General features: G+C 45.4%; 1 protein-coding gene across 1 annotated transcript in view; it reads left to right on the top strand.

Annotated features, from left to right (window-relative positions):
- The first annotated feature begins 1818 nt into the window (after window positions 1-1818).
- TNN (tenascin N) overlaps window positions 1819-27782 on the top strand; it is a 53020-nt gene continuing 27056 nt past the window's right edge. Inside the window, exons 1-7 of the mRNA XM_029230064.1 lie at window positions 1819-2248; window positions 3896-4270; window positions 5389-5652; window positions 9354-9539; window positions 10888-10977; window positions 18584-18847; window positions 22219-22482. Coding sequence (XP_029085897.1) covers window positions 1843-2248; window positions 3896-4270; window positions 5389-5652; window positions 9354-9539; window positions 10888-10977; window positions 18584-18847; window positions 22219-22482 — 1849 coding nt within the window. The 5' untranslated portion in view covers window positions 1819-1842. The remainder of the gene's footprint in view (window positions 2249-3895; window positions 4271-5388; window positions 5653-9353; window positions 9540-10887; window positions 10978-18583; window positions 18848-22218; window positions 22483-27782) is intronic.

The following is a 27782-nucleotide window of genomic DNA, read 5'->3' as shown; positions in this document are numbered from 1 at the left end:
GTGGTGGTTCCATGGCTGTTGCCTTTATAACAATCGATTAAAACTATACAGTTTATGTTGTATATTCTTTTCAATATTGATATCACCCTTCCCAATAAAAAAAAGATAACAGAGAAAAGGAAGTCATACTCAGTAGTTGATTAAAAACCAAACAAACCTCAAAACATTTATTGGGCCCTTACTATGTGCTTGGCATGGCGCTAAGTGTTTTCCACATACAACACAGTCAAGCAGGCACTGTCATTCCCACTTTACGGCTGAGGAGACCAAAGCTTAGGATAAGGTAGTCTTCGCAAGGCTAGACACCTAGGACCTGTCCAATTCGCCCTTTCAGTACGTCGCAGTTGCCTTGCACAATGGGGAAGGAGAGCCCGGGCTTGCATGGGACACCAGGAAAGGACTAGGCTCCCTGACTTCTTCAATCTCTGGTCCAAATGCTTACGAGTCTCGAGTTGGTCACAGAAGTCCATTGTCAAGAGGCAGCTCTGCAGATTGGTTTCTGGATGACAGCCTGACTGAGAGATGTCCTGGTGACTGAGTGCCTGTAAGTCAATGCGAGGCACAAACCCAGTCCCTGTGGTCTGCCCTGACTCGGCTTGTTAGTGGTCAAGAATGTGCCATCCCAGAGGGGGGTCGGGGGCACCAGGGGAGAGGGGTCCTCTTACACACTGATGGTGCTGGAGGCCCTCACCTCCTGCTGGCGGTAGAGGTGGCAGAACCTAACAGCCAGCTCTGGTCCGGGTGGTCTGACTTACTAACCATCTGAGCGCTGGAGGAGTGGAGGCTGACTGAAACCCTCAGCACATGGGCTTCTGTGCTTCTGCCTTGGGAGGTCCCCGAGAGGAATTGGCCTTGGGTCCTAACCTTACGAGGCTTACAGCCTCGCATGGACACGAGCTGCATACAAGAGTGATTTACAACACAAGAATAACCGCCAAGAGATGCACAGAGGGACCAATACATTTTTCTGAACGCTTAGCAGAAGGAGAGCTAGTTTCCAGCTGGGGTGAGGCAGGGGGTGTGAGAGAAGACTTCGTGCAGAAGGTATTTTTATTAGAAATTCTCTTCTTTTGCTGGCTTGTGGGCAGAGGTGGTGAGCAGCACACTGGTCTGGGGACCGAGTACAGGCTCTGCCCTTTCCTACTGTGGTACCCAGGTCAACATGCTCTATCCCTTGAGCCTTTGCCTCCTCATCTGTGTGAGGCAGTATGATGTTATCGTGACCAGAACAGACTCTGGAGCCAGATTTCCTGGGTTCAAATTCTGCCACTCTCGGCCATGTGCCTGCGGGCAAGTCATTTGAGGTAGCTGTGCCTCAGTTTCCCTATCTCTAAAATGGGGGTAACAGTATATCCCACGAAGGGTTGTTGTGACGATTGAATGAACTTATAAATGTAGAACATTTAGGATAGTGCCTGGCACACAGCTTGTGCTCTATGTGCAGCTATAATTGTTGGTGTTGTTACTGTGGGGGTGGTATTAGTGTCAATGTATAGATCAGGGATTAGGGCGAGCAAAGCCTGGCACACAGTATGCCCTGACTACAAGACATTGTTCTTGTCATTACTGAAGTGCAGGTGAAATACAGAATTAGAAATGAAAAGGAGGGCCTCGAGGGAGTAGGAACAGTGTCAGCAAAGACAGGAGGCAAGAATGCGCAATGTGTGAAGAAGGAACAAAAAATAATCTAGGAGGCAATCTCTCTTCTGGTTTCTCAGCTTCCTGTGGACTCTTAGAATCCGTTAAAAAGGCCAATTTCCATCAGCTAATCTCCATGGCTTGCTTTTGCATGTTTTTCTGGATGCAGGCCTCCTGGAGCATCTGCTCCCCGTCGCTCCAAGGATGGGTCTCCAGGGGATGTTCTGCTTCCCCCTGGGGCTCCTGTTTGGCTCTGTGCTCTTGGTGGCCTCAGCCCCGTCCGCTCTCGAGTCTACCGGCTGCAGCGAGAAGGAGCAACAGGTCACCGTCAGCCACACCTACAAGATTGATGTGCCCAAGTCCGCCCTGGTCCAGGTGGAGGCTGACCCCCAGCCCCTCCGTGATGATGGAGCCTCACTCCTGGCCCCAGGGGAGGCTGAGGAACAGAACATCATCTTCAGGCACAACATCCGCCTGCAGACGCCCCAGAAGGACTGCGAGTTAGCAGGCAGCATCCAGGACCTCCTGGCTCGGGTGAAGAAGCTGGAGGAAGAGATGGCGGAGGTGAAGGAGCGGTGTAGTGCCCAGCGCTGCTGCCCGGGAGCTGCTGGTGAGCTCACCACCTGGTATCCATTCAACAAGCACTGAATGAGCACCTTCATGTGTTCCGCCAGCCTCATGAGCACCCCGCCTCTCACTCTGGGTTTTCTCTAGGGGGTGCCACCATTGGCGCTTAGCTTCCAGGGGTTACCTTCAAGCCTGAGCAGGGAGGGACCAGCAACCCTTAAAGTGAGTCTGGACTCTTGGGTCAGTGCTTCTGGATGAGAATGCTTTTGGGTGCAGTTTTACCTGGGGATCCAGTCTCTACTGTAAGGGAAAGCAACGGGTTAGAGAGGAAAGCTCAATGGCCTTGGAGCTAGACAGGATTGGGTACAAATCCCAGTTCTGCCATTCTTTAGCTGTGTGACTTTGGGCAAATTCCTTAAGTTTCCTCAACTGTCCATTGAGGAGAATTCTATCAGCTAGTCTAGTTCTGAGAACTACGGATGATATACAGAAGATTCCCGGCCATTAGGCAGAAAATCGTGAACTCTTTTATCAGTAATAAAGCACTACAATTTTTTTTTTTTTTTTTTTGCGGTACGCGGGCCTCTCACTGTTGGGACCTCTCCCGTTGCGGAGCACAGGCTCCGGACGCGCATGCTCAGCGGCCATGGCTCACGGGCCCAGCAGCTCCACAGCATGTGGGATCTTCCCGGACTGGGGCACGAACCCATGTCCCCTGCATCGGCAGGCGGACTCTCAACCACTGCGCCACCAGGGAAGCCCCTAGTACTACAATTTGATTTTACAAATAGTGAGTCCCCCCATCACCACATTTGTTTTTCAGCATAAACGGCCAGGCTGATCCAGATGATACTAACCAGTAATACTTTGGCATATATTTTAATGCCTGAAGAAATCGCTACCGTTAAGAGCGCCTCTCATAAGCCAGACACAGAACTAGGCACGGAGGATGCTGTCATGAATAAAACAGCATGGAACTGCCCCTGAGGGACCTTGATGTCTAAAGTTTTTAGGAAGGAAAGAGGGTGTTCTGAGACAGGAGCTGGGGCTGGTGAAGAGACAGGGCTGACTGGCCCGCCCTCCAATTGCCTCTTGCTGTCTGGGGTTAGAGAGGGGAGCCTGGTTAATCCTTCTCCCGTCTGCCACCCCCATAATGAGACTGGGCTATTTGATAGCTTCTGCAGGTCCACTTTTCCAGGCTTCACTTTGGGATCATTTCCCAAGGACCCAGCCTTGCTAGGTCCAGCCCCCTCCAACCAAGGCAAGCTCTCACCCAGCCTGGAGCTCTGATGCCTGGCCCAGGAGCCCTGTCCCTTAGTGTAAGCTGGCCCGCTGACATCCAGGTTGGAGCATTTAAGGCGGCTTCATAGAAAGGTACTAAACAATTAGCACCTTTCACAGGGGAAGGAACCAAGAGAAGTCAAAGAAGCACTCGGGATGAAAAGGGAAAGGCAAATGTGGTCCCTGTGGCTATTCAGGCATAAAATATATCAATAGATTGCGCAGGTCCTCCTCTGGCCTAGGTTGGAAAAGGCAGACTCCTTGTCTTCCCCATAGGCCCTACCCTCCTCCACAGAAAGAGCCGTGCAGGACCCTGAAATCACCAGCCTGCTCTTAGGGGCCCCAGGGAAGGAGATTCCCCGCTCACAAGCCCTCAAGTCCCAGCTGACTGTTTTCCTCTCTCGGGCAGGTCTGAGTCACCACTGCAGCGGCCACGGGACCTTCTCCCCGGACACCTGCAGCTGCCACTGTGAGCAGGGCTGGGAGGGCGCCGACTGCGAGCGGCCCGCCTGCCCCGGCGCATGCAGCGGCCACGGGCGCTGCGTGGACGGCCGCTGCCTGTGCGAGCAGCCCTACGTGGGGGCCGACTGCGCCTACCCCGCCTGCGCGGAGAACTGCAGCGGGCACGGCGTGTGCGTGCGCGGCGTCTGTCAGTGCCACGAGGACTTCACGTCTGAGGACTGCAGCGAGCGGCGCTGCCCTGGCGACTGCAGCGGCCAAGGCTTCTGCGACGCGGGCGAGTGCTACTGCGAGGAGGGCTTCACAGGCCTCGACTGCGCCCAGGGTGAGAGCAGAGATGCGCCTTGGCCCGCCTCTCTTCTTAACTTGCCCCGGCGGTCCCCACGGCACCGTTTAACCATTAATTACCTTTTGTCCTAAGAAGGGCACCCCCCCACCTTTCGCCTACATCAGAATCCCCTGGAGGGCCTGTTAAAACACAGATTCCTGGGCCCCTCCCGCAGGTTCTGGTTCAGCAGGTCTGAGGGACGGCCTGAGAACTTGCATTTCTAACAAGTTCCATGCTGATACTGCTGGTTTGAGGACCATAGTCTTACCTGATGGTGTGTGCCTGTGTTAGGTGTTACTGAATGAAGTCTTATGGCCCCGGGTGTTACTGAATGAAGTCTTATGGCCCCTGCTCGGGCCCTAGCCCTGCTGAGGCTCTCTGCCTGGTTAGGGGAGGGTTCTGGCTCTAGCAGCCAGTAACAAAACTTGAGCTGAAATCCACAAAGCACAAGCTTTGCTCAGTGGCCAAAGAATGGAGAAATGGGAACTAAGTTCACAGATCAACATCTCGCACACCTGGCAAGAGAGATTTAATCCTAATGAGTAAAGACAAAGGGAGTAGGAGTGAGGCTAACGGTGGGGAGGCATATGCTTTAGTTTACCTGAGAAGGAGCAGTACTTTTTCGAGGGAGTGGGGAGCCACTCTCTTTTCATCCTTGTTTGGTCCTTAAAGTCCCAGTCATGGCTGCTGGTAGGTGTGTCATTTAATATGCTAACATAGTAAAATAAGTGTAGAGTGAAACTCAGGGTCTGTCAAAGGTCAGGTTCACCATCTTGGTCCCAGCTGCTTCCATCTTTTTTGTTCGTTTGTAGCTTCCTTTCTCATCCCTGGACCATTTTATTTAACGATTTGTGTTAACTCCTGCTAAACGTGGAGGTTGGAGGGTTTTGAACAAAGACTTGGAGCAGCTCTGGCAACACAGGGGGCCAATATTAACTCCTAACTAGATAATAACTTTTGGGGGTCCACAATGGTGCCTTACACAGGCTCTGTATCCTCCACACCCACCGTCATATTGTTAAGTATAAAGTAGGTGCTCAATGAATACATATTGGCTGTGGATTCCCACCCTTCTTTCCTCACCGTCTGCATGCTTCTTCCTGTTCTGTGTGCAGTGGTCGCCCCCCAGGGTCTGCAGCTGCTCAAAAGCACAGAGGATTCCCTGCTGGTGAGCTGGGAGCCCTCCAGCCAGGTGGACCACTACCTCCTCAGCTACTACCCCCTGGGGAAGGAGCTCTCTGTCAAGCAGATCCAAGTGCCCAAGGAGCAGCACAGCTATGAGATCCTTGGCTTGCTGCCTGGAACCAAGTACATAGTCACCCTGCGCAACGTGAAGAAAGAGATTTCCAGCAGCCCACAGCATCTACTTGCCACCACAGGTGAGGAAGCAGCCGGATGCCCCAGGTCTCCCAGTAGAGGCTCTGTTTTAAGCATTTTCTTCCATTGTCCCCACAAGTACCCTTCTACTACCCCAGGCCATTGCCCTGATTTGGGGTTTGGAAAACATAGCTGCTGCAATCCTAGGTTCCGAAGAAAAGTCTCCATTCTTGTTCCTCTCTCTTTCCTCCATGATTATTGGGTCCTCCAAGCCAGTGATGGAGCCTGCTGGTTTGGGGCTCACAGCATCTTCTCCATCCCTGAGATTAGTGAGGTCTGATTGCCCTGCACCCACATACAAGCAGCCTTGGAGTACACCTGCATCCGTAGGCCCTCACTGAGCCACTGTGACCATTCAGCAAGATCAAGCTGGTATGGATGGGGGTCTGCTGAAGTCACCTGTATCAATTAGATTCATCTCAGCAGAAAAGAGAGGGTACAAACAGGGTAGCTGAAGGAGGTTTAATGAAGAGGTTATTTATAGAGGTATAGGTAGGGTTTGGAGGATGAAACACTCTAGGACTAGCATCAGTGGGGATCCACCCCAGTCTGAAGGGGCAGGGGATGGAAGTTTGTACTGAGACCCAGAAAGGACTTTAGGAGAGGGCTGCCTGATGGTAGAGGGATGCAGGCAGTCTACTGTGTCCCCACCAGGAGGGAGTGAGGAGATCAGTTGCCCTCTTCTGGTGACTCTCAATGGCTGAACATGACCAGAAACCAGAGGTCCAGGGAACCAGGCTAATGCATTTCATAGAGGTCATAATCTGGGATACAGAGCAGGAAGGAGGATGGATCTGGAGGGATGGAGTCTCCAGGGCACCACTAAATGCTATCAAAATGCTTGGAAGGACAAGCATCATTGCTTATTCTTTAGAAATTCTTATTTTCTCATGGAAGTACTTGAGGCAGCCTAGATCTTCAAGGGTTTGGAGAAACCTAGTTGTTTGAGTGATTCGGATTCATTCCTTTTTTCAGCATACTTTATTGAACATTTACTATGTGCCAGGCACTGTCCTAGATGCTAATAAAAATGAGCTGTCTCCATCTTGCCCTAAACTCTTGAGGAAAATCCAGGGACATCCAGGTGGATGGGCCTTTGACATGCAGTGTCTTTGGAGAATCATCAGACTGCCTGTCCTTTTTGGTGGTAAGGGTAGAATAGGGTAGGGATAGCTCAGTGTTGGAAAGAGCCACGAAGGACTTGTCATGCTTGGGAGGGCAATTTGTGATTGCCTTTGTCAACGCCCTCCAGCCAAAGACCCCTCAGGGCACCCCTGTAGTTGAACAAGTTGGGTTTATTGATGGTTGCAGCATCGGAGCACACACACCATGGGGGACCATGGGTGTCTCAGTAAGACAGTGTAAGAGGGGACTGGTGTAGAAGTTGGGCTTGTATTAGGTGATTTGGGGGAAGAGTTAAGGAAGCAGGGATTTGCTTTGGATTGCATGCTGTCAGGAACTGGGGGTAATCCTTTGATTGGTATCTTAGTGAATCTTATACAGAAAGAGGGCAGACTAGATGGAGGCTAAAGCTGTCATTGGTAAGAAAGGAACAGTCACTCATACCAGTCAGGAGGGAGGATGTTTAGTCACTTCTGTGAGTTGGACAACGTTTCGTTCATGTTTTGCCTGGGTGCAGATGTGATCTTGGAATCGTCTCGTTTGGTCTTAATTTGGAATGGCCACAGAGCACCTTGTCTGCTGTTGATGTCCTGTGGAATTGTTTATGTTCAACAGGAGAGCACTAAGGCCTACCTGTGAGAGCCAGGCCAGCTCCCAGCTGTCGGGCTCCTTTTCTCTTTCCCCATTTTTTTTTTTTTTTTTTTGCGGTACGCAGGCCTCTCACTGTTGTGGCCTCTCCCGTTGTGGAGCACAGGCTCTGGACGTGCAGGCTCAGCGGCCACGGCTCACGGGCCCAGCCGCTCTGTGGCATCTGGGATCTTCCCGGACCGGGGCACGAACCCGTGTCCCCTGCATTGGCAGGCGGACTCTCAACCACTGCGCCACCAGGGGAGCCCTCTTTCCCCATTTTTGTCTGTGGCTGCCTCTGCATTTAGACAGGACGGTGCTCACAGCCTCTCAATGAAGAGCCGAGACACCTGTTCTGAAAGTCTTAGCAACCCCTCTAGGCTTCTTGCTCTAGGGACTTGTAAAATCCTGTGACTGTGAAGTTGTCTTTCTAATCTGATTCAAGTGAAACCCATTCTGGTTTGCTCCTGGGGGAGCCTCAGCCGGAGAGACACTTATCCCCATAATCATCTTGAACATTTTCATTAAGATCCTGCTTTTTCACTTGTGAGCCATGTAGGGCCCCTTCTGTAATCCTTGAGTCACTTTCATTACTCGCCTTTTGACCTATTCCCTCAAGGAATTCCCATCTTTGAGGGAACAACCTGGAGGCGGGCAGGTAGAAGGCAGAGCTTGGGCAGGAGTGCTTCAGAGGAAACGCTCCGTGAGCTTCTTTATCCATAACAGAGGGAATCAGAAACATTCAGAGCCATGGGACCTTGAAAGCGTAGAGTTCACCCCTTGACTGATGCCCAAATTCTCTGTCCTACGTCCTTGACAAGGGGTCAGTCAGTCTGGTGGGAACACCTTCAGAACCAAGGCACTGGAGGTGAGGAAGGGGTGAGGCTGAAAGTCTGGGGGCTTGTCTTTCCTGTTACAAACTTCAGGCCAGGTGACATTGGCCTGGGATATGGACGTTGGAACTCAAAGTATTCCCAGAGACCCCAGACCCCTCTTCGACACCACCCAATGGTTCTTCCCACAGAGCCACATCAGCGATCCATTCCTTTGTAATAAGCATTATATTTTCATCTTTTTCTGAGTGGAGGGGTGAACATTTAGCCATTAATACTTTACTATGGGAGTTCCCTGGTGGTCTAGTGGTTGGGATTGCAGAGGCCTGGGTTTGGCTCAGCGTGGCCAAAGTACAAATAAAATAAAATAAAGCACTGCACTCTCTTAAAAAAAGTACTTTACTATGAATAAATGTGCACAGTAACTCTCTTCCTTCACAGGATGGACCGGTGGGGCAGCTGAGGACACCAGGTACCTGGTGGAGGTGCTAAAATTTGGTAGAAGGTGCAGGAAGAATGCTCAGAAGGACCAACTTAAAATTCTCCTACTTTATAGCTTTGCCTGTGTTTAATCCTTATAGGAGAATTTGAGAGAAGGGGAAGGAGCTGTGATTTGGGAGACTGAGGAAAGAGCTGGTTGTATTACCAGTGTTACACTCCAGAAAATTGGAAATGCATTTCCCAAACTCTACCTGGAGGGGCCTTGAGCTTCTCATCCTGAGGTTGAGTCTCTGTGGGCAGGGGCTCTGCAGCTAAAGGGTGAGTGTTTAGTTCAGAGCTGTGTGAACCCTGGCCGAGTGGGTTGGCTGGCTGGCCTAGGAGGCGAGGTTCAGGGCTTGGCCACAGCAGCGTGGACAGGGCGGACTGCATGGCATCTGATGGGGTGGGATGGGGGAGAGGCTTTCCCAAAGGACAGTCTATCCTCCATGGACAACGTAAAAACCAACAATTATTTGCTACTTCGGTAGTTCTGGGACACCTTCTAAGGACTGTGTCCTGGGGCTGAAGCCAGCTTTCAGTGTGTCAAGAAAGGGAGCTGACCTGGTAGCCAGTGTCTTGCTACAGACCTGCGGGCCCCTGCTGTTCATTGCTTCTCTTGCCCTCCCTGGCCCCTGCCCTAGATCTTGCTGTGCTTGGCACTGCCTGGGTGACGGATGAGACTGAGAACTCCCTCCACGTGGAGTGGGAGAACCCCCCGACCAAGGTGGAATACTACAAGCTGCAGTATGGCCCCCTGACAGGGCAAGAGGTGGCCGAGGTCACCGTGCCCAAGAGCAGTGACCCCAAGAGCCAATATGACATCACGGGTAAGAGCCAACACTGGGGATGTGAGATGTTTGCTGGTGGATGCTGAGGCGGGGACAGTGTGTGCAGAGGGGACCAGCATCTGTAGCGCTCAGGTGTGCGCAGAAGGTCCTGGGGCCCTGGGAATCACCTGAACACTGACCCGGGAACTCCCAGAGGTGAGCCCACTCTGGGGGCCCGAGGTCTCTGCTCCAGCATTCCAGCACTGCCTCTGGAAGCTTGGAGCACCTGGGTAACAGATTACACATCCGAAATGTTCTCCCTAGTCAGTTAACCCTCTGGAAGCCCCTGTCTGTGTCTCGGGGTGGGACACAGACATTCCTTTTGGAAGAACTGTGTGTGTGTGTGTGTGTGTGTGTGTGTGTGCGCGCGCGCGTGTGAGAGAGAGAGAGAGAGAGAGAGAGAGAGAGAAATTGGTTGACTGAGGTTGGTTTGTTCAGTGCCATATGTGGAAGGAGTTGAGCTAGGCGGCCTAGGGTAGGGCGCTCCTATGCCAGGTGACGGAGCTAACTCTGGCAGAGCTGGAAATCAGACGGCTGCAAACAGAACGGGGCCACGTAGGGCTGGGTAATGTTTTGTGACACCTGAAGTTTGTACAATTTTCAGTGTCTTCTTTAAGAAAAGTAATACACAAGCACGAATACCCAATTCAGCACATGGCCTTGGAAGGGGCTGGTGCAGGTGAGGGGCCCTGAGGCTTTTTAGCTCCACAGTGAGTCCTCCTCTGGGGCCTTGTCCTGCCATCTACTCCCTGCATTCTGTCTTGAGAGGTCATCTTGCAGTTCTCAATGTTTTGTGCGGTGGCAAATAACGTGTGTGCCTCATACATGCTGCTGTTTGCCCACAGTTCACCACCAGAGTCTGAATATTTGTGTCATGAGGAACAATCATTCAAGTTGCCACTACAGAGAAACAACAAACAAAGATAAAGAAAAAAGAAAAACAAAGGGAAAATTAAAGCAAAGAAAATAAAGAGGGGAAAATTAAGCTAATTATTACAATGGGGAGGAAAGAAACTTTTGAGGGAAAAGGATTGTTGGGAGCAGAAAAACATTTGGGCTGTAAATACAATTGGGAAATAAGGTCTCAGTGGTCCAAGGAAGGAGCTGGAACTCCATTAACTTCATCTCATCCGCTCTGGCCCGCGCTTCATGACTGATAAGCTCCGCAGTGATGCCTTGTATTCCACTGGTCCTGCAGCTCTTTAGCTGCCTTAGGTAGATTATAGTCTTGAGGAGAGAAGCTTAGCCCTCTCCACACCCTCACAGGAGAAATCCTGGGGAAGAGCAGTGCTGGGGCTCGAGGGTCTGGAGCCTGTACTCACACCCAGCACTGGCTGCTTGTTTCTAGGTCTGCAGCCCGGGACAGAATATAAGATCACAGTCGTCCCCATGAGGGGAGACCTCGAGGGCAAGCCGCTTCTCCTGAATGGCAGGACAGGTAAGAACAACGGGGAGGCACTATGAATGCATCTCATGTTTGTATTCTGATATTTTCTTGGCTGACTCCTCTTTGGATAAAAACTCTGGGATCTGTGTGTAGAGACAGCCTGTCTCTTTGTGTACTGACATCTTTTGGGGGGCAGGAGAGGGGAAGCAAACTTCTTCTATTTCAAATATGTTTTGCCGTTGAAAATCTCTTCAGGATCCTGGAGTCAAGGGGAAAGGCCATTTCCAGCACCTTTCTGCTTATTTTAATAGCTTCAATCACTGGGTTTTTTTTTTAAGGCATTTATTATCTTGGACCTAGGCACACAGCTCCACATTACTTAAGACAGGTGATTTATAATTTTTTTCTTGTCATTCCTGTGGTGTTTTCATGGCAAACACACTCAGGGAGTTTGCTTTAAAATGTCAAAAGATATTAAAGACTTTCACATGGGAGTAGCAAGAGATTTAGCGTCTGCAGATTGAGAAAATATACAATGACCAACGTTGCTATAAATGAGTAACATGTGACAGTAAGTTTGTAATTTATTAATCAGAAAAGAATTTGAAATCCTTGTAGTTATATATGCAAGATATCCTATGTAAGTTTTAGTTTTTAGGCAGTGCTGAGCCTGTATTGAATTGTGAGCCTCCTGTGGTCACCCTGTGCTCCTGCCAAGTCGAATCGGGAGGTGGTGATCTAGAGCCTACAGTCACCCACTAGAGGCTAATCCTTGGAGCTGGCAAAGAAGGGATCTTTGAGTTTTGAGACTTCCTTGAAAAGTTTCGTAGTTCTTTTCAGTTCAGTCCTGGCAGTAGCTGGTTAGGGTGGTGAGAATAAGGGTGAGATGGTGCAAGAATTGAATTCACTATTTCAGCTGCCAAATAGGTTGCATATCTGGAGTGTGAAAGAGTTATAGAGTTGGGCAATTATAAAAGATACTTTAATTTTCAACCATACAGTATAGACTGTGCAGCCTGCATGAATGGTGAACTAGTGAAACACGTTGGTGAATTAGAAAATGGCAAGTCCTTCCTTGCTTCTAGTGCCTTTCTCTTTAGCTGTGAATTAATTGAGAGCCTACCATGCACAAGGCATTATACCACTAAGCACTTCTCATAAATTATCTCATTTAGTTCTCATCATAATCCTGTGTGGTAGGTCCTATTATTATTTCCAAGTCACATATAAGACAACTGAGGCTTGGAGAAATTAAGCTCAAGGTCGCCCAGCCAGGAAATGATAGGGCTGGGATTTGAACCCAGGATGTCCACTTTGGTGGACCCAAAACTAAAATGCCACCTACTTTTACTTCTCTGTCCATTATTTCTGGTTAATTTTCATACTTTTTACTCCCTAACTAAAAAAAAAAAAAAATTCTGTGAGTCCTCATTGTCTTTGGATAACATAGACTTCTTTTGTCTTGGCCTCTGTGGACCCCTCCAACCTGGGCCATTGTTCTCAGAACTTCCCAACAGGAAGCCTTCCTGCAGCTGGACTGTTCTTGGGGCTCCCTAACACAGAAGGCTTATCTCTACCTCGTGGGTTTGGTCATGTTGTTACCCCTGCCTAGGAAATTCTCCATTGTTATCTCTAGCTATCAATTAATTCAGTTCAACAAACTTTAATTGCAGAGTACTATTGGGTCCTAGAGACACAAGCCCTTTAGATACTTCCAAAGATGATGAGCTCTGGTCCCTGCCCTTCGGGGGCTCACAGCAGTAATATCACTCATCCTTCTGGGTCATCTCCAGCGTTAGCTGCTCCGCTGAGGCCTTCTCGGACAATATTAAATGGCAGCCATCTTTGCCTTTGAATTTCTAGAGCATTTAATTACATATGGCCTTGAATTGCTAGTTAACCTTTCAAGCATATTATGCCAACTAGAAGTTGAGCATTCAAGAAATGTTTTTTTATTGTCAATACTATTCTAAAAGCAGGATGGGATATTTTATTGGATTGCAAATAAATTTGTGTTATGTGTCTTACCAACATGAAAATAAAAGACACAATAATTTCTAAGGTCAGGAAGCACTCTCAAACCTGGCTAGACAATTAATGTAAGGGGGAAAAAAAAAGAATCTCTCTTTTCTCCAGGTGTTCTGCATTCCATGAGATGGAAAAACACTGGAATATAAGAATGGCATAAGCATGTGCAGGGAGGAAATGGCACAGTTCAGGTATTTTCCATTTAACGAGTCACTCAGTGGAACTAATACCATGAAAGTGAAAGGGTCGATTGGAAATGCTCACCCTGTTAATGTACTCAAAGTGCACTGAAAGGCACTTCTAGAAAGGCAAGGCTTTAGAAACAGATCAGTTTCCGGAGAAGCAAGCACCGGCCAAGCCAGTGTCTCCAGGGAGAAATGTCCCTGAACTCCTCCATCAGACTGTTACAGCCACTTCACATCAAATGACAAGAGAGGCAGGCCCCTAACTAAGAGGTGATGCTATCCCTTTTTTCTTCATTTCTCCATCTGTAAAATGAAAGGTTGGACTAAATGCGTTTCAAGTCCCTTCTCTTATTTTTTTTATGATTATGATTTTTTAATCATGTCTATAAGTCATGCCTTTCCATGGTGAGTCTAAAACAAAGGACCGCTTGCTTTGTTATAATCTCCCACGCTCCCATGCACAGCAGAGCATAGAGCCTAGCATATTCGCTTAACAATTTTCTCAGAACTTTTCCCCTTAGACTATGTTAAGAAATAGAAGTTTTGGCAACTCTTATTATCCTTTTCGCTTTTTATTCCTTCCCAAACACAATGCTTCATTTTGAAATGGCCCAGCCCCCAAAACTTTCCTTCTCAAACTCCTTCATGTTTCAAGATGAGCTCCTGTCAACACTCAGAACTCCTGTCTCTCACAGCCTCCCCACACATACACCCAATAGCTGAAAAACAATGAGGATCTCTAGCATTTGTGTGTTCTAGGTACCGTGGGGCTTCATAAACATTATATTCGGTCCTTCTAAAAGCATTGTAAGCATTATTATTCCCGTTTCACAGGTGAGAAAATTGAAGCCTACAAAGTTTAGGAGATTCAGAGTGAACTAGTGAATGGCATTTGAATTTAGGTTCGCTTTCCAGAAGCAAAGCTAGAGGATAGCAGGAAGGTGGGTTGATCTCTTTGTGTACATTCTCTACAAATGGTGCCTTTTGAATAATTTTATTGCCACAATGAAGTATAGGAGACCTGAGAAAGCATAGCTACTATAGTCCAGAGGCACCTCTTCCGTGAACTCACCTTCAAACCAGTAGCATAGGCCCTGTCCCCCATCTCTGCCTCCAAACCCATAATATCCTCATGGATTTCAGACCTTGGTTGTTCCATTTTCCACTACGCCAACTGGGTGACTCACAAGTGGTGGTTGTGAATGGAGAAGGCTGTCCCTAATGCCTGTGGCCATGGGTTGGAGTGTGGACCCGTGCTGTTGGGTTTGCCAGCATAGACTGAGGACAGCCGTGCCCTACCCAATCCTGTGGTGAATCTTGTTATAAAGTGGAATAATCTTTCCTGATGTGTCTAGAGCTCTTAATTAGCCTTTTCTGTATCCTCAGTTTTGTAAATTAAATCTCTGACATGGGACTTACCTTTATTCCAATACGTGCACTCAAAAGTGAATCCTACCTATCAAGCCTCTTAAATCTTGTTTTAAATCTCCCTAACCTCAGTGGCCCTGAGAAAGGTCCCACCAGGGCAGCTGGTGTCCAGCAGGTGGGAAGTTGCAGCCTGAGGAGGAAGTTGGGGCTGGGGTGGCAGGGCCTGTCTCCCAGTTGAGGCTGCTGCTGGGACTCCTGTAGGATTTGGCCAGCTGCTGCAGCTACCAGAAGGCTTTGTTCCACGGCTTTGTTCCTCTCTTCCTGGCAGAGAGGGAGGTTTTGGTCCTGCTAAGCTGGCTTCTTCCAATGATGTGGCGTATCGTGCGGGGTCACAATATCACTGAGGCTTTCCTTCTACATCTGTATCTTGGCGTCTGATTCCCATCCTGAAATTTATCAAAAAAAGAGCAGCTCTTTGAAGAGCCTCCTACTGACTTAAGTTGTTGTTGTTGTTAGGGAGTTGAGAGAAAAGGGGCAGGGAGTCCTGAGTTCCAGGCTGGCCCAGCCTCTCACTGGCTTTATGGGTTTGGAGAAGTCCCATCTCCTCTCTGGGCTTGATCTCTGTAACCCTGACATGGTGTGATTCTATTTTTCCTTCCTACCTTCTCACTCTTCATAGCCAAGATGTCTTTTCCTGGTTCTCCTCCATTCCTGGGGTTTCTGGGACTGTTGGCGGGGGAAGGAGCTTCAGGGCTGTGTGTCAGAAATCAGGCCTTGTGTCAGAAATCTATACTCTCCTGAATTGGTTCCCATAATCACTGGTGGCAGCTTATCCCTGTTCAGCCAAGTGGGATGGACTGGCCTCAATCCATAGAAAGTGATGGAAAGACAACATTCAGTTTCTTCTTTGAGGGTCATTCTCTCATCTTTCTGATCTCTGCTTTCCTAGATGTTAGAGTATTATAGTGGCTGCCACAGAGCTAAATTGTGTAATCCCCAGAGGTAGCCCCTCATCTCACGTTCATTCCTATGTGCTTTTTATCTCTAAGAAAAGATGTGCAAACCCTGCCCTCCCTCAGATCTCCCCATCTCTGTAAATGGTCACTCCTTTCTGCAAATTGCTAAAGACCCAAACCAACAAGTCATTATAGCCCACATCAAATTCATGAGCAGATTCTGGCAGCTCTGTCTTTGAAATCTCCCCAACCCACTTTCGTCTGCCACAGTTGTCCACGTTCCTGTCATCTCATACATAAACTGTTGTAGCAGCTTCCTAGGTGACCTCCACTCCTGACCTGCAATAGTCTGTACTCTCTGCAGCAGCCAGAGGGGTCCTTTTATAAAACAAGTCAGATCATGTCATTCTCCTGTGAAAACCCCCCAGAAGCTTCTCATCTCATTCAGTGCAAAAGCCAAGTTGTTACAATGACTTTCAAAGGCATCTATTTGCCTCTTCACCTCATTGGCCTCACCTCCAGCCACTCGACCTCCTCACTTACTCTGTCCAGATGCACTGGCCTCCTGCTCTTCCCCAAATACGTGGAGCAGGGTCTTTGAACTTGCTGCTCCCTCTGCCTGGAATGAGGTTGCCCAGATTGCATGTGGCCCAATGCCTCATTTCATTTCAGTCTTTGTTCAGCTGTTACCTTCTCGCTGACCTTCCTTCTAAAATCACAAATATCTTCTGTTCCTCACTTTCTAATTCCTTTACCTTACCCTATTGGGCTTCCCAATACTATCCCCACTTGTTTATTGTCTGGCTCTTCCAGGAGAATGTAAGCTCCCTGGTAGGGAGTCTTTATTCTCTTCATTGCTTATATTAGTTTCCTAGGGCTGCTATAACCAAGTACCAAAAACTGGGTGGCTTAAAACAGAAATTGAGTGTCTCACGGTTATAGAGGCTAGAAGTCTGAAATCAAGGTGTCAGCAGGGCCACGCTGTCTCTGACAGCTCAAGGTGTTCCTTCTTTGTCTCTTCCAGCCTCTGGTGTTCGTTGGCAATCCTTGCGTTCTTTGACTTGTAGATGAAGCGCTGCAGTCACACGGCTGTCTTCTTCCTGCGTGTCTTCATCTTGTCTTTCCTTGTATGTGTCTGTCTCTGTGTCCAAATTTCCCCCTTTTATAAGCACAGCAGTCATATTGGATCAGGGCCACCCTAATGACCTCATTTTAACTTGATTATCTCTAGAAAGACCCTATTTCTAAATGAGGTCACATGTTGATGTACTTCGGTTTAGCACTTAGATATACCTCTGCAAAAGGCGGGGGACACAACTCATAACACTGCTGAGTCCCCAGCTCCAAGTAGGCACTCAGTGATTGTTTAAAGAATGAGTCAGGGACTACCATTTACTATCTGTGTGACCTTGGGCAAATTATCTAATCTCTCTGAGTCTTGCATATAATTAGTGATCTAAAAATGGTAACCGTTATTAATTTCCCCAATTAGTACATGGAGAATCTGATAAATGCCTTATGTTGTTGCTATGAAGTCTGCTAAAGTAACGTATGAAAAGCACCTGGCACTTAATATGTGGTCAGTAAATGGCAGTTGATTTATTAAATAAAATATGCACTGTCTCTGGTGATGGAATGTATTTCATTTCCTTGCACACAAATAAAACATGGCCACTGTGCTTAAGAAAGGTGCATTGTAGCTGATGTTAAAGAATGTAGCTATGTAAAGTTGTAACATCTCTGCTGGAAAACTCTTGGCCAAGAGAACTACAACAGGATGGGGAAGAAGAAAAATGCTTAGGTTTCTGAGAGTAAGAGACTTTTTTGTGTGTCTTTAACCAAAAGGATCCCGATCTATTTGTAAGTAGGGTTCTCAGGGCAAGCATCTTTATTAGTGACCTTGATGGATGCACTCAGATGGTTTGCAAATGATAAGAAGCTGGAAAGGAAAGTGGCCATGTTGGATGAAAGACTAAATTATAAATGGAATCCATAAGATAAAATATAACAAGGATAATTGGTGGATCCAGGACATGTATTATATGCAAAAAATGGGGGAGATGTAGCTTAATGTGAAGGTTCTCAACATCTGAGGTACATCAGAATAACCTGTAGAGTTTTGCATACTTGTTTTTAAAATAGAGATGTCAGGGCGTATTTCAGACATGCTGAAGTAGACCCTCTGGTGGTGGTACTTAGTAGGTGTCCAATGTTGGCAAAGGTTGAGAGCCCCTGGGGTAACTGGGACAAGTATGAAAAACTTAGGGATTTTTCTGAGACTGTGGGATGAGGCTGTGTTATTGGGGGGTAAAGTGTCTGGGACATGGAGGGCATTTTGTTCTGGGTTGGTGCTTCTAGAATATAAAGTCTGCATGAGCAGGGATTTCGGACTATTTTGTTAATTGGTGATTCCTGAGTGCCATTACATGGCCATGGCATGGGATGGATGCTCAGTGAATTGTTGAATGAATGAGCTAAGTTTTGGGAATTTTTCTCTGAAAAGGGAAAGACAAGAGCATGTTTAGATGTAAGTGCCAGGTCTAGAAACTCTAAGTTGGAAGTTGGGAAGTTGATAATATAAATTTATAATATAATATAGTATGATATGATATAATTGTTTTTATAAGTTGGAAGTTGGGAAGTTGATAATATAAGTTTATAATATAATATAATATAATTAATATAATATAATACTTTTTAACTTATAGGTGCATAAATTAGCGAGGTAAAGCTGTTTGATTAAAGGAGAATTAGGAAGGAGAATGAGAATTATTCTTGCATAATTGCTGGATGGTCTCCAGGGAGAGGAATTAGGTGTATTCTATATGCCCACCAAGGGTAGACATACTCGAAGGAGTAATACTTTAAGTGGCCACACTTGGAGGAGTTTTCTCTAATGTGCTCATTGATTATAAAATGGAAGTCCATCAGTAAGACCTTTCTCAGCTTAGGGTTCAAGCAGAGGCCAGTTGTCTACCTGTCACAGATGATGGAGAGGGCCTCTTGCATTGCATAGACTATGGACCCAGGTCACCCAGATGCACTCAATCTTGAAACATTTGTGATCTTGACCAGCCAGATGCCTTCTCTACTTTTTCTTTCTCATATATTTTTATGAAGAGATTGATAGTCCAACCAATTTGGTCACTGATCGAGTGACAGAAGACACAGCGATGGTCTCCTGGAACCCAGTCCAGGCTGTCATTGATAAGTATGTGGTGCGCTACATCTCCACTGACGGGGAGACGAAGGACACAGCGGTGTACAGGGAGCAGAGCAGCACCGTCCTGACAGGCCTGAAGCCGGGAGAGGTGTACAAAGTCTACGTGTGGGCTGAGAGGGGCAACCAGGAGAGCAAGAAGGCCGACACCAAGGCCCTCACAGGTAACAGAAGGATGGGAGTCTTCACTCATTCTTACTGTCTCCCATCTCTAAAGAAACAGGTTTCCTGATGGCAAGGAGAAGATTGATTTTTGAGTCAGGAGGCTGATGCCCACCTAGCATCAACTTTTTCGTTTGCAGGTGTGTGGGTGGGGGGGTTGCAAAGGCAATTTCAAATTTCATAATTATGAAATTTTTCCTTTTTAACCTCAAGCAAAAGAGACCATCCTTTTTATTTGATACAGAAGGTCATACTTATTTGGGTTGGAATTCCACATGCAACTCCCTTGGAGTAGAGGAACACTTTCTAATTTTCATTTTTTGGACATTAAAACTCAAAACATTGGGCTGACAGTGAATTTGAATGCTCATCTCAGTTTGCAGTGACTGTATAGGCATGTTGCATGTAATCTGGAGCTCTCTTTCAGACCATGGAAATGGTTTGCCTCCTGAGTCAACATTTACCAAATGTACCAATTCTGACTTGAAGCTTTCAGAAAGTGTGAGGGCTCCCTTACTCCATCCAGTTGTTCTGCTCAGCTGGGGCCTGCGGGTGTCCTGAGGCTGCATGGGGGTGTATCCCAGATATTCCTTCTGCTTAAAACCTCCTCTGGCGCTGTCCCTGAGTTCAGAGAAGCCTAATCCTGGAGTCCACTTGAAGTTCCAAACACTTGACAGGAATCATAGAAAACAATTCACTTATTGATTGGCCTTTTTTGTGGACACTTAGTGTAGAGACGCTCAGAGAAGCTGATAATTGGTTAGGAATATGGTTTCAGAAGCTTGACTGTCCAAGTTTTAATCTCAGCTCTACCATTTACTAGCTGAGTGATTTGGGGCAAGTTGCTTTGCCTCTGTTCCTCAGATTCTTGTCTGTAAAATGGGGCATATGAATGTCTACATCACTGGGTTAGTGTGAGGGTTACATGAGTTAATTCATGTAAGGCCTGACATAGAGAGTGCTACATAAATGATAGTCATGCTTATTTCTTAAAATGTGTCTTAGTCTGTTCGGGCTGCTATAGCAAAATACCATAGACTGGGTGGCTTAAATAACAGAAATTTATTTCCAGCAGTTCTGGAGCCTGGAAAGTCCCATGATCTGGGTGCCAGTTGCTTCATTTATTGGTGAGAACTCTCTTCTTGGCTTACAGATGGTCACCTTCTTCCTTACATGGTGGAGAGAGGAAGTTCTGGTCTCCTCTTCTTCTTAGGAAGGCACTAATCCCATCATGGGGGCCCCCATCCTCATGACCTCTTCTAAACCTAATTACCTCCCAAAGGTTCCACCTCCAAATACCATCAAATTGGAGGTTAGGGCTTCAACATATAAACTTTTGTGGGGGGACACAAACATTCAGTGCACAGAAATGTTAATCTGCATTTGGCCTTGAAGCACTTTGTGTTGCATAGCCTCCTGGGGCCAGATGGGCCTTGTCTCCTCCAGGGGAAGGAGAAGTTGACAGTAAGGATGGTGAGACCTAGTTTGTTTAAAGTCGAGGTCAGGAAACCTTCTGTAAAAGGCCAGATAGTAAATATTTTCAGCTTTGGGGACCATAAGGTCTCTGTTGCAACCGCTCAACTCTGCCATTGAAATGAGAAAACAGCCATAGACATTATGGAAATGAACTAGCATGACTGTGTTCCAATAAAACTTGATTTATAAAAATAGGCAGTGGGTCAGATTTGACCCATGAGCTCTAGATTACCAGCTCCTGGTTTATATTACACACGGCCCTCCATTCACTAGGATTTTGAGTGCTATGAAAAGAAAGAGCATGTGGGTCAACCTTTTTAAGACAGTGGAAGTTGGAATGGAGAAGAGGCTTCCCCTTTCTCAGGTGGGCATGGCGCAAGTAAAGCACCCCAGATCATGGGGAGCCACTGGGGTGTGGTATTGCTGGGGGTGTCAGGCACAGAGCTAGGCTCTGGGGGTACAAAGGTAAAAGCACAGTTTGTGCTCATATGGCATTCACAATCCTGTGGGTAGAGGAGACAAGTGAAAAAGACAAAGTGCAGTGAGTTATGTTCCAGAGCAAACAAATAACCCTGGAAGTTTGGGAACCTGAAAAAAAGTGGGTGTTAGAGGGGTCATGTTAGCCTATAGGAATAGGTGACCCCTGAACGGAATCTAGAAGGATGTGCCGCTGTTAGCAGTGGGAGCAGCATATGCAGAGACCTAAAGGTGTGGGAATATGACAGGTTGGTTTTCTGTCATGTCTTAATATGCACTTATGTTAATAATGTCATCTTTAGTGGTGTTTATGGTGGGTAGGTCTGTGAGGGGGTGCAGTAGGGAAAGATGAGGCTGGGGCGTTGAAGCCAGCATAGAATCCCAGGGTAAATTGTTTGTCCTTTCATGTCAGCTGTCTGTGTGTCTTTCATGTCAGGTGTCCTGTGCTCCTTCTAGCAAGGCCTCCCTTGGCTGTGTATCCCACTGAGCTGGCCTGGCCGAGCTGGCAAGTGGTGGTGCACAGGTTTGAAATGCAGCTGCTATCACAGAAAGCTCAGTTTTTCAAGGAGGTGGTTTTTGAAACACGATCATAAGGGCATGCTAATCATTGCACCCAATTCCTTGTTTTTTTGACTTTTTAAGAGTTTATATTTTTGAGGAGAAAGTGATATTTCATACCTCAAGTGACATTAGTAATAATAAAGAGCTCATATTTCAGCACTTACTGTGCAATATCTCATGTACTATTCACCATAACCCAGAAGTAGGTATTGATAGTTCCTTCTTTGTAGCGATGAGGAGAACAAGACTTAAGCTATACAGTTTGTCCAAAGTTAGCAACCAGGAAATAGTGTAGCCCACGTTTCAATCCAGTTTAACTGCCTAGAAACCCAGACAGAAAATCCCTACAAGTAGGATTATTTTTATCAGCCTAGACCTCAAATACCTTCACTTAAAAAGTCTCCCATTTCTCTGGCCTCAGATATAATGTTTTATATGGAAAGAACTGACAGGTCCTACTTCTGGGATATTTTTCTTCCAAAAGAAAATATTAGAGAGGATGCAGAGATTTATTGAAATATAATTGCTTTCAGGTACAAGGAACCAGGAACTAAAAGAGTATATTCTGTAAACCCAGGGTAAAGGAGAAATTTGTATATGAAGATGAATTCTTTTTATCCAAAGGCAACTTGTGGAAAAAGTTTATAGAGTTGAGACTGAATATTGGCTTCGTCTGAATGCAAATAGCTCATTCTTGGAAATTTCAGACCACTTGCTTAATTAAACCCTTAAGTTATCCAAACCATTGGCATATAACAGACTCTGAAATTTGTTGAGGTCATCATTTTGGTTGTTTGTGTGCTGGCCTTTCACGAATTACAGAGTTGGCAAATGATACACTCCTTCATCTCTCTTAAAGAAATTGACAGCCCGCAAAACCTGGTGACCGACGGGGTGACAGAGAACACGGCCACCGTCTCCTGGGACCCAGTGCAGGCCGTGATTGACAGGTACCTGGTGCGCTACACGTCTGCTGACGGAGACTCCGGGGAGGTTCCGGTGGGGAAGGAGAAGAGCAGCACCGTCCTGACTGGCCTGAGGCCGGGCGTGGAGTACACAGTACACGTGTGGGCCCAGAAGGGGGACCAGGAGAGCAGGGAAGCCGACACCAAGGCCCCGACAGGTAATGGAACATGCATCATCACTGTGTCACTGCTAAGCTGATGTCCGTCTAGGTTGGTTTTCCTTCTCTGACCTTGGCTGAAAGGGAGGCTCAAGGATGAGCAGGCTGGTATCCTTGCATAGTAAATTGTGTACCCCTTTCTTAAATAGAATGGCTTCTCTTAGAATGCATAGCTTGTTCTGTTTGGTTAAAGACCAAAGCTTGGTCTTTAAACATTGACATTATTGCGCATTGTCATTTGTTCTCTGCCTGTGCACCTGCTTTGTTTTTAATGCCTAAAGGCTTCCCCTTCATATAGAATAAATATAAAGAAAGCACAAGTAACTATCATGCTGAGGGATGGTTGATCCAAAACCAAATTTTCTTCACTCCTCACTGGTTTAAAACCTTTCTGTGAAAGACCTACAATAACAAACCCAAAACAATTAAGAAAATGGTAATAGGAACATACATATCGATAACTACCTTAAATGTAAATGGATTAAATGCAACAACCAAAAGACACAGATGGGCTGAATGGATACAAAAGCAAGATCCGTATATATGCTGTCTACAAGAGACCCACTTCAGACCTAGGGACACATACAGACTGAAAGTGAGGGGATGGAAAAAGATATTCCATGCAAATGGAAATCAAGAGAAAGCTGGAGTAGCAATTCTCATATCAGACAAAATAGACTTTAAAATAAAGACTATTCCAAGAGACAAAGAAGGACACTACATAATGATCAAGGGATCAATCCAAGAAGATGATATAACAATTGTAAATATTTATGCACCCAACATAGGAGCACCTCAATACATAAGGCAAATGCTAACAGCCATAAAAGGGGAAATCGACAGTAACACAATCAGTAGGGGACTTTAACATCCCACTTTCACCAACGGACAGATCATCCAAAATGAAAATAAATAAGGAAACACAAGCTTTAAATGATACATTAAACAAGATGGACTTAATTGATATTTATAGGACACTCCATCCAAAAACAACAGGATACACATTTTTCTCAAGTGCTCATGGAACATTCTCCAGGATAGATCATATCTTGGGTCACAAATCAAGCCTTGGTAAATTTAAGAAAATTGAAATTGTATCAAGTATCTTTTCTGACCACAACGCCATGAGACTAGATATCAATTACAGGAAAAGATCTGTAAAAAATACAAACACATGGAGGCTACACAATACACTACTTAATAACCAAGAGATCACTGAAGAAATCAAAGAGGAAATAAAAAAATACCTAGAAACAAATGACAATGAAAACACGACAACCCAAAACCTATAGGATTCAGCAAAAGCAGTTCTAAGAGGGAAGTTTATAGCAATACAGTCCTACCTCAAGAAAAAAGAAACATCTCAAATAAGCAATCTAACCTTACACCTAAAGCAATTAGAAAAAGAAGACAAAAAAACCCCAAAGTTAGTAGAAGGAAAGAAATCATAAAGATCAGATTGGAAAAAAAAGAAATGAAGGAAACAGTAGCAAAGATCAATAAAACTAAAAGCTGGTTCTTTGAGAAGATAAACAAAATTGATAAATCATTAGCCAGACTTGTCAAGAAAAAAAAGGGAGAAGACTCAAATCAATAAAATTAGAAATGAAAAAGGAGAAGTAACAACTGACACTGCAGAAATACAAAGGATCATGAGAGCTTACTACAAGCACCTAAGGCTTGCTAAAATGGACAACCTGGAAGAAATGGACAAATTCTTAGAAAAGCACAACCTTCCAAGACTGAACCAGGAAGAAATAGCAAATATAAACAGACCAATCACAAGCACTGAAATTGAGACTGTGATTAAAAATCTTCCAACAAACAAAAACCCAGGACCAAATGGCTTCACAGGTAAATTCTATCAAATATTTAGAGAAGAGCTAACACTTATCCTTCTCAAACTGTTCCAAGATATAGCAGAGGGAGAAACACTCCCAAACTCATTCTATGAGGCCACCACCACCCTGATACCAAAACCAGACAAAGATGCCACAAAGAAAGAAAACTACAGGCCAATGTCACTGATGAACATAGATGCAAAAATCCTCAATAGAATACTAGCAACAGAATCCAACAGCACATTAAAAGGATCATACACCATGATCAAGTGGGGTTTATCCCAGGAATGCAAGGTTTCTTCAATACACGGAAATCAATCAACGTGATAAACCATATTAGCAAATTGAAGGAGAAAAACCATATGATCATCTCAATAGATGCGGAAAAAGCTTTCGACAAAATTCAACACCCATTTATGATAAAAACCCTCCAGAAATTAGGCATAGAGGGAACTTACCTCAACATAATAAAGGTCATATATGACAGACCCATAGCCAACATCATTTCAATGGTGAAAAACTGAAACCATTTCCTCTAAGATCATGAACAAGACAAGGTTGTGCACTCTCACCACTAGTATTCAACATAGTTTTGGAAGTTTTAGCCACAGCAATCATAGAAGAAAAAGAAATAAATGGAATCCAAATCAGAAAAGAAGAAGTAAAGCTGTCACTGTTTGAAGATGACATGATACTATACATAGAGAATCCTAAAGAGGTTACCAGAAAACTACTGGAGCTAATCAATGAGTTTGGTAAAGTAGCAGGATACAAAATTAATGCACAGAAATCTCTTGCAGTCCTATACACATTCATCATTTTTCAATGATGAAAAATCTGAAAGAGAAATTAAGGAAACACTCCCATTTACCATTGCAACAAGAAGAATAAAATACCTAGGAATAAACCTACCTAAGGAGACAAAAGAGCTGTATGCAGAAAACTGTAAGACACTGATGAAAGAAATTAAAGATGGTACAGACAGATGGAGAGATATGCCATGTTCTTGGATTGGAAGAATAAACATTGTGAAAATGATTATACTACCCAAAGCAGTCTACAGATTCAGTGCAATCCCTATCAAACTACCAATGACATTTTTCACAGAACTAGAACAAAAAATTTCAAAATATATATGGAAACACTAAAGACCCTGAATAGCCAAAGCAATCTTGAGAAAGAAAAACGGAGCTGGAGGAATCAGGCTCCCTGACTTCAGAGTATACTACAAAGCTACAGTAATCAAGACAGTATGGTACTGGCACAAAAACAGAAATATAGATCAATGGAACAGGATAGAAAGCCCAGAGAAAAACCCATGCACATATGGTCACCTTATCTTTGATAAAGGAGGCAAGAATATACAATGGAGAAAAGACAGCCTCTTCAATAAGTGGTGCTGGGTAAACTGGACAGCTACATGGAAAAGAATGAAATTAGAACATTCCCCAACACCATACACAAAAAAAACCTCAAAATGGGTTAAAGACCTAAATGTAAGGGCAGACACTGTAAAACTCTAGAGGAAAACATAGGCAGAACACTCTATGACATAAATCACAGCAAGATCCTTTTTGACCCACCTCCTAGAGAAATGGAAATAAAAACAAAAACAAATGGGACCTAATGAAACTTAAAAGCTTTTGCACAGCAAAGGACACCATAAGACGAAAAGACAACCCTCAGAATGGAAGAAAATATTTGCAAACGAAGCAATTGACAAAGGATTAATATACAAAATATACAAGCAGCTCATGCAGCTCAAATCAAAAAAACAAACAAACAAATTAAAAAATGGTCAGAAGACCTAAATAGACATTTCTCCAGAGAAGATATACAGATTGCCAATAAACAGATGAAAAGATGCTGAACATCACTAATCATTAGAGAAATGCAAATTAACACTACAATGAGGTATCATCTCACACTGGTCAGAATGGCCATCATCACAAATCTACAAACAATAAATGCTGGTGAGGGTGTGGAGAAAAGGGAACCTTCTTGCACAGTTTGTGGGAATGTAAATTGATACAGCCACTATGGAGAACAGTATAGAGGTTCCTTAAAAAACTAAAAATAGAACTACCATATGACCCAGCAATCCCACTACTAGGCATATACCCTGAGAAAACCATGATTCAAAAAGAATCATGTACCATAGTGTTCATTGCAGCTCTATTTACAATAGCCAAGACATGGAAGCAACCTAAGTGTCCATTGACAGATGAATGGATAAAGAAGATGTGGCACATATATACAATGGAGTATTACTCAGCCATAAAAAGAAACGAAATTGAGTTATTTGTAGTGAGGTGGATGGATCTAGAGACTGTCATACAGAATGAAGTAAGTCAGAAAGAGAAAAAGAAAAACCATATGCTAACACATATATGGAATCTACAAAAAAAAAAAAAAAGGCTCTGAAGAACCTTGGGCCAGGACAGGAATAAAGGCACAGATGTAGAGAATGGACTTGAGGACACGGGGAGAGGGAAGGGTAAACTGGGACGAAGTGAGAGAGTAGCATTGACATATATACACTACCAAATGTAAAACAGATAGCTAGTGGGAAGCAGCCGCATAGCACAGGGAGATCAGCTTGGTGCTTTGTGTCCACCTAGAGGGATGGGAAAGGGAGGGAGGGAGGGAGATGCAAGAGGGAGGAGATATGGGGATATATGTATATGTACGGCTGATTCAATTTGTTATACAGCAGAAACTAACACACCATTGTAAAGCAATTATACTCCAATAAAGATGTTAAATAAATAAAGCCTTTCTGTGGTGCTTATTTTTGTTTCTGCTCTTTGGATGAGCGTTTTTTGCAGAAATAATAACGTTTTATTAGCTCAAACTAAGCAAATGTCTAGTCACTTTTAGCATCCAATATGTATCATTTTAGTAATTAAGATGTCTACATCCATGTAATTGTACATACTTTATGTAACTTTAAACCTGCTCCTCTCCATCAGCTTGGGCCATTTGTGGGCTAACTGCCTGCCCTTGAAGGGGGCGTGCTCGGCTTCTCTTGTATTTCCAGTCCATTCGTTAAGCACTGTCCTTCCAGAGTGCTAACTCGAGCTCCTGACCCATTTATGTTTGGTACGTGGGAGGTAAGGGGTGTCGGGAGGAGGAGAGGTGAGGGATCTTGCTTGACAGTAATAGTCACAGCTGGCTCGGGTCTGTCGTGGGGCCTAACAAGGGTTAAAACTAACTTTTCCTTCATGGAACACTTCCTTGTGTTCTTCAGAGACACCTCATCTGTCCTCTTTCACTGTAGTGATTCTGTAGATACATGCATGTCTCCTACTCCCCTCTGCCCATACATCTGGGGGTGCCCTCCAGTGCCCTTCTCTGGTGAGGCGTGAGGTGAGCCCACCTCACCCCTCTGGGTGATCCTCTTGGACTGCTTCTAAAACAGTCCCAGGTGGGCTTTCCTTTCTTCAGCCCACATCTGGT

This window comes from Monodon monoceros, unplaced genomic scaffold (genome assembly GCF_005190385.1).
Source record: "Monodon monoceros isolate NGI ecotype Baffin Bay Population unplaced genomic scaffold, NGI_Narwhal_1 Super_Scaffold_18, whole genome shotgun sequence".
Lineage (NCBI taxonomy): Eukaryota > Metazoa > Chordata > Mammalia > Artiodactyla > Monodontidae > Monodon > Monodon monoceros.
This window is presented reverse-complemented; position numbering and strand designations above follow the sequence as displayed.